The following is a 7532-nucleotide window of genomic DNA, read 5'->3' as shown; positions in this document are numbered from 1 at the left end:
ATGTAATAAGACTCTACTTAGTTTTATTTTTATTCTTAAATCATTTACAAAACATATAAACGAGTAATTTAGAAAGTTCTGATTCAATTTCTTTTCTCATTCCTTTGAGACACCAAACATAGGAACAATATACTAAAATCATTCCGTTCTTACTTTTATTCCATTCTAAATTTATTTTGTTCCTCCAAATTTTTTCTGATGTACCAATTACCCCTAAGAGTCTCTCAGTACTTTAGATATGTAATTAGATATCTTGAAAAACAAATAAGTATATAAGTAGATACATAAATCAAAACGGCCAACAGGCATTTACATAGCATTTTCTTTCAAAACATTGTCCTTCCTAAAATCCCAAGGCCAAAATTATGTTCTTTTTCAAATGAATTCTTCAGTATCTGCGAGAAGCTCTAGAATTGCTCGGCTTGCCATTCACAAATACTATTTCTCCGACAAGTTCCTTCTGTTGAAGTTGAGAAAGAAACCAGAACAGAGAACGTCGAACAATCGAGGCGCTTATTTCATGACCTCCTCGATAGTTACAAATCGACCCTTCTCAATCGACAGCTGCGCTGCGACTCCTATAGCCACTGAAATCAACCCGTCATGCAGATCTACTGCTGGAGCTTGTGCTCCCTTAGCTCTCACTGCAGACAAAAACTGAAGATGTTCCAGATAGCTGGAACCATGGTGTAGCCCATCATATCTGATAAGCAGCAAATACATTGCAAGAATTGTAAGATTTTAATGTCTAAGCTGATCGAATCATGTCCCATATTATTAACTAACTGGAAATAATTAGTGACTCACTTTATACGATCGTCCTTCGCTTTTAACGTCTTAACTCCATCTCTACCTTCTACTCGAGTGCCCCAACGAACAATGCTCTCGGGAACAAATGCCTCTCCCTGTGAGCAGTTCTTTAAGTAATTATGCTAGTGGTGCAGGAAAGAAAAGAAGAAGACGTTCATGTTTGCATCACAAGCTTATAAATGCATATTCTCCGGATGGAGATGGATTAGGGATTTTTACCTTTCCAATGTCACCAACAACAGATATCTCTTGTTCGTTTTTACTGCCTTCAGCGAACATACAAAGATCGAGCATGCCCCGTGAACCATTTTCGAATTCAACAATTACATATGCATTATCGATTATATCAGGTACCTGCAGAAACGAGAGTTACCATGTGACTACCGAAATTAAGTAAAGAACACTTAACATGCCTATTGAGAAAACCAAAGTAATCAAGAAGAGAGGTCATTCACGAATCATGGTCCCTTCCATGGCTTGTTAGAATGAATGAGAAAATTCAACACAGTATAATTCATAAGTGACATGGATATATTTGGATAACTCTAGTAAACTATCTAAATGTACCATGGGAGATGTTACTAGCAAGTTCTCCAAGAGCTTCTCACTCTCCTAGGCTCTCAATTAGAAAATCACCAAAAGACAGGAGGACTCCACTCCGTCTTCTGAGCGTGCCATTTCCTTTTTCTGGAAATTCAACTCCAGAAAAGTATCTTAAACTCCTATTGTCTCTCTTTTCACTTCTACCCTGTCTCATCTGATGTAATGCATGCATAGAACATCCCATTCCTGGGGACTTTCAGTGTGTGTGTTCCTTTTTTAACGTACTTTCCTAGAAAAGTAAAACCATCAGCTAGAGAAATTTATTTTCTAATATCTTCCCTTGTATGCAATATTCTAAAAACTACATTCCAAAGTCATTCAAGAAATAGACTGATGATTGAGCAGTGTTCCTAAAATCGAAGACACCTATTGCCATACTTACCAAAACAAGATAGACCCATATAAGCACTCGCATGGAAGAATTGGGCAAAGGCTACTCAATGATGACAACAAATTGAGAAGCAAAGGTGAAAAGGGGCAAAGGACGAAAGATGAGAAGAGCTTAGAAAAAAGAGGAGGTTCCACTAGATGAAAAGAGATTGCAGATAAATTTAAAGGCCTATCAGCATTTGGTTTATTGTTGGCAGGGGAGTGCCTCAAGAAGCTTTTGCACAGCATGGACGAAATCTCCTGAATACTATGTTTTCTCTAATCAGAATACTTTATTATGTAGCTTCACATTTAGTTCCGTAAGAGCCACACACATCCCAGCACATAATGGTGGGACAAGAATACCAGAAGCAGAAATTTTATCACCTCCCCTTTCCTTTTTTGTTGATTGCTTCTTATATCTTGCTTAAGAGGTTCAACTATCTCTAGATTTTGCCAGCACAATGAAATACAATGCTTAATTTCGAGCATTTTTGGTGGGTGATTTTGTTGTTTCCGCAAGGCATTCAGTATATGTTCCCTATTGATATGTAGAGTAAATATTTTTACTAAGCAGGGTCTATTTGATCAGGCTCATGGAAGCCTTGAAAGAGTAATGTAGTAAAGCAACTGAGTTACTGACTCCGGCAAAATAAGACGGCAAGATATCATATGGAACAATGCTCCCAGGTTTTTCATATCATCATTGCTGGAGTTAAAGGGAGCGGACCATGCTTCAAAAATATGATCACCAGTCAATCCGGTATGGTTGATAGGCAGAAAATGGAGATCAAAACCCCCAAAAATAGGGTCCCAAGATCATGAATTACCAAGTCCAAGTAAGATTACCTTTCACTATTGAGTTCCAAAAGGCCACTCTTTTACTTATATAGAACTTTAAAGGTTAGAAACTAAATATCTGATGTTTTTATGATTTCCAGAAAGAGAATTACCTTCCCATCATAAATTTCGTCTTTATGGTTTACGTCAATAGCTCCAGAGGCCATGACACGGACAGGATCAGCACCTGCAAATAGCCTCATGAGATCAAAGAAGTGGCAGCATTTCTCTACCAGGGTACCCCCAGTGTTGCAGTTGAATCGGTTCCAATTGTTGACCTATTACAAAAATGAGTCAAGAATTTTACTTGTTGAAGACTTAGACATGTATAGTGGCCTCAAGTACCTTGACTAGAAATGGGAATCGATGTTCCCGGATAGCCACCATCTTCACTTGTCCCAAATTTCCACCCTTAATCACGTCAATCAGTTTAGCAACAGGGGGCATGTATCTATATTCTAAGCCAACTTGTACTAGGATATCTGGTCTACTTCTAGCAGCATCTACGACCTGAAACATGATTATGAACTGTCAGATAGGCCATAATAAAATGAAAAACATAAGTAACTGAAGATAACACATGTAAGGTGATATATAGAATGAATTTAGCAAAAACTAAAATCTGAACAGTTTCTTTTCCATCTGTACATGTTAGTACCATCTATGAATTACTTGATCCTCAGGTACATAAAGAAGCATCAGTCACCACTACAAACAATCATTCACAGACTTTGGCACTGACAATCTCCAGTGGAAAAATTCTTTGAGTGCTAGATTAATATAAACTCTATATTGCTAATATCATAGAAATACTAAGGTCCCTTACCAGTGCAGAGTGCAGGCTAGAGGAATCCAATTCATTGCATCCATCATATATCAACAATTCAACAATTAATTGCACTTGAAATCAATGCAAAGGAGACACTTGTCAAATACAAATGATGCAAGTATGGATCCAAGTGACAGATAACTGTTTAAAAATACAAATTTCGTATTGGCCTATCACTCTCCAGAAGAATATTTTAAGCTTGTATCACAAACTATGATGACATTGTCTAGCTGCTACATCTTTTATATTCTATTCATTGTAAAGCACATGTTCCTGCAACAGAGTACCCACTGGTCAAATATATATAATGCAGTACACATTTCTCTGCTAGATCTTTCACAAAAATAAATAAAGACTTATTTCACTCCAACAGGGAAGGAAAAAAATAAAAAAGGAATTATGACTCTGATAGCTGACTACTGAGGCATGCAGTAGATAACAAATTATAACTTGTATTTGCAACCATTAAATAAAATAAAACATTCTGGTGCTCTTTCCGACCTTTTTGCAGTCGGCAACAGTTGTGCAGAGAGGCTTCTCCACCAACACATGATGGGGTTTCGGGTGGCTGATAATATCCATCAAGATTTCAAAGTGAGTCATGTTTGGGGTTGAAACAACCAATACATTGCACAGCCCACTATCCAACAGCTCCTTGTGACTCGAAAAAACCTTCAAATTCATATCCCAGATACATTAACTACTAAGCATAACTTAATCAAACCAAAGCAACAGGTGAAGAAAATCCAAAATCCCTTTCACCAGTATGAACAAAAACTGAACCTTCAAAATCCATAAACTCCAAACACATAAATAACTGTAATATACATTCCCTAAGCCAAGTAAAAGATAATCTACAACCCCTTTTACTGGAATGAACAAAACCCGAACCTTCAAATCACATCCAACAAACACAAACAAGTGATATACATTCAATCACTCCACCAAAACTGGTAAGACCAAGAAAATCCATTACCCCTTTTATAGAACAAAAAGTGTGACCTTCAAATTCACTTCCACAAACACATACATCAGTATAAGCACCAATTGTTTCCAACTCCTTTAACTAGAATGAACAAGACTTGAGCAGACTTAGGTACCTGAAGAGGCCAGTCGAAAGAGTGTGCAAGCCTCTCTGCTTCTTGTTGAGAAGGCAAGTAAGGATCAGCTATGGCAACCACAGCAACACCTTCACTCCTTAGGTGGTGAAGATTGATGAGATGCTCTCTTCCCATCATCCCAACTCCAATTATTCCATATTTTACTACTCCATCAGCCATCAGAGTGCTGTAATTGGTGCAGATTTTTTCAGTATAACCTTTTAGTTCCCAAGCAGTGAATTTGAGGAGCAGAGTTCACAGAAGTAAGAAGGATGGGTAGTTCGTGCTCCATTTTTATATTGGAATGTTTCATAAAAGGTATGATTTTGATGGCGCGATTGTGGATGATATTTTATTTGTTTTCCTTTTCTTTTTTGTTTTCCTCATCAATTGATATTATATTTTTGTTAGGATCAATGCATGGGATCATATCATAATTTTCCACTCTAAAACTAAAGTAAAATCCAAAGTTTTTTTTATGAAAAAATTAAAGTAAATTTGATGTTTTGTTTGGTCCAAAATAGGAAAAATTGCAATTTGCCTATCTGTAATACAGGAAATTGTGAATGAGCCCTAATTTAATTGGCGAAATTGATGCCCCATAATTTTAGAAGTCAGAAATTCAAACCATGCTTTGTGCGTGAGATGTTGTTTCTACTGAATAATAGATGTTGTTTCTACTGTAATAGTAGGTACTGAATTATTGATCAGGTATGATTATTGTAATGAACGTAATCAGTTTATTTCAATTAATAATAGTTCCTCGCTTTTACTTAAAAAAAAAAGATATAGAAAACAGGTAAATATCCCCTTAAAAGAAAACAACAATTAATCTTCTCAATATCAAAAACTATGCAAAACGCCCCCTTCACGCAAGCAGGGTGCGTCATGCGCCTTGAGTGTGATTTTACTTCATTTTTAACTATAAAATGATTGTTAGATCCTTAATCATAAAATGTTATATTTATTTTATATATTTATGGTAAATTATTTTTTGTCATCCGAACTATATCCGTTTTTACGCTTTCTTGTTGAAACTTTTTTTGTGTCAACTTACCATCCCAACTTTGTGAAATTTGCATTTTGCTATATATGAATATTTTTTTGTTGATTTTTCTGTCCGAAAAACATCAAATGCTATGCATACTTGAAAAATATTACACCACATAACTCTTAAATATCACATATTTAATGTATGTGATGTTTTTTTAACAAAAAATTTGTTGAAAAACAGTTATAAATGACAAAGTGTAAAATTTTCTATAAATTATATATAGGAGAATAAATCTCAATAATTAATTTTAAAGGACAAGGTATCTGGCCATAGATTAGGCAACATATGATTTGGGCTGGAGATTACTAAACATAAAATATGAACCGTCAATTTATATTATATAAGATTCAATTGTTGTAAAATAAATATATAAAAAAAAATTATGTGTGCACAACACTGCTTGCGTGAAGGAGTATTTTCGCAGTTTGCACCTTTTTTAAATATTGAGAGGGATAAATTGCTATTTGTTTTTTTAAATAAAGAGACTATTTATCTATTTTCCACGTAAAAAAATAGGTAGATTACAATTTACCGATTCAATAATGATATGAAAATATTAGCTGGATAGCTTGTAAATCATTTTCTTCTCCTAATTTTAGGTAATTTTTTAATATTTGACATATATCATATTAATGCAAAAGAATGCCACCTTATGATTCCATCCATTTCCCATGTGAATTATGATGTGATTATATTTGTTCGATTCCTCAATACTCTCTGAGATTTAACATATTATAAATACATTTTCGTTAGATCAAAACAAATCAGAATGAGTAGTTTTCGAATAAGTTTTGTAGAGTTTGGAATCTTTATAAGAATTCTAGCATAGACTTTATATCATGTGAAGCTCGAACGGATATTTGCAACATCTTTTGAACGGAAAATTTACATTTTTGGTCCTCAAATATTGCCGCTTATTCAGTTTTGGTTCTCAAATATAGTACGATTAAAGTACTGATCCTCAAACATGAGAATATTAGTTACGATCCTCTCAGTTGGAATTAAAACCGTGATTATAAGTTTAGAATCCTTCAGTTTGAGTTAAAGATTGAGAAGCAGACTACAATCACACAAAAAAAATTAACTTAAATACACTAGACACAAAGAGAAAAATAACGATCACCAACAAGAAAAAATTATTTTTTTAGTCAGTTAACTTTTACCTGTTATTAATTTTAATCCCGTAAGTATGTCATTTATCGATTTACTCATTCGATTTATAAAAATATGTAAATGCAATGCGATCTATGATTTTTAATCAATTTTCTAGCATTTTTAACCGAAATTTGCCACGTGGGTGCTGAATTTTCAATTAGGTCTTCTGCTAAGCTAAGGTAGACTGAACACCAACCCAATCTCGATGAAATTACATCAGCAACGTTGCTTTCCCTACTAAAAGTAGAAAAAAAGACATCTAACTGAATTCAAAAAGGGGCTCTTACCAATAGGAATAGAAAGGTGTACAACGTATATCAGATAAAAAAAACTTTTGTGTGAACTGGCAAGAACCCGATGAATCAATATTGTAGTGATTCATCGAGTTCTCGCCAGTTCAAATTCATGTTTTTACTTAACGTAAGAGAAGAAGAAAAAGCCTTCTTCTTGTCATTGTACAACGAACATTTTTTTCAATGATAAGAATTTCGCGAAAAATTATATATTAATTTTATAGCTGATTTTTATATATTTTAGATAAGTATTTTTCTTATTTTTATAATTTATTGTTATATATTATATATGTTTTGAAAGATTTATAAATCTTTATTAAATTAATAAATATATTATGATTTGTAGACTTAAAACTGCTTATATATTACTTTTCAATATAGTAATATTTTATACACAATTATTTATTCAGAATTTAATATAAACTATTTTAAATAACTATTATATATTAAACTATTTTATAGATGTTTTTAATTTTATA

The 7532-nt window shown here is 33.7% G+C and overlaps 1 protein-coding gene across 2 annotated transcripts; it reads right to left on the bottom strand.

The window, feature by feature from the left end:
• Nucleotides 1-228: 228 nt before the first annotated feature.
• LOC105164375 (Oxidoreductase family protein) lies at nt 229-4861 on the bottom strand. Of its 2 annotated transcripts, none has more exons than XM_088881154.1 (7): nt 4552-4861; nt 3953-4123; nt 2968-3132; nt 2736-2900; nt 1030-1164; nt 808-932; nt 229-703 (listed from the first exon to the last, which is right to left on the bottom strand). In XM_088881154.1, the coding sequence occupies exons 1-7, from the start codon at nt 4729-4731 to the stop codon at nt 514-516; spliced, it is 1131 nt and encodes a 376-aa protein (XP_088737280.1). In that variant the 5' UTR covers nt 4732-4861; the 3' UTR covers nt 229-513. The 2 variants fall into 2 exon arrangements, with proteins under 2 accessions (XP_088737280.1, XP_011081317.2); XM_011083015.3 differs by having other exon boundaries at nt 808-905; nt 4552-4859.
• Between the last annotated feature and the right edge of the window lie 2671 nt (nt 4862-7532).

This window comes from Sesamum indicum, linkage group LG6, assembly GCF_026168435.1.
Source record: "Sesamum indicum cultivar Baizhima isolate 11 linkage group LG6, ASM2616843v1, whole genome shotgun sequence".
NCBI lineage: Eukaryota > Viridiplantae > Streptophyta > Magnoliopsida > Lamiales > Pedaliaceae > Sesamum > Sesamum indicum.
This window is presented reverse-complemented; position numbering and strand designations above follow the sequence as displayed.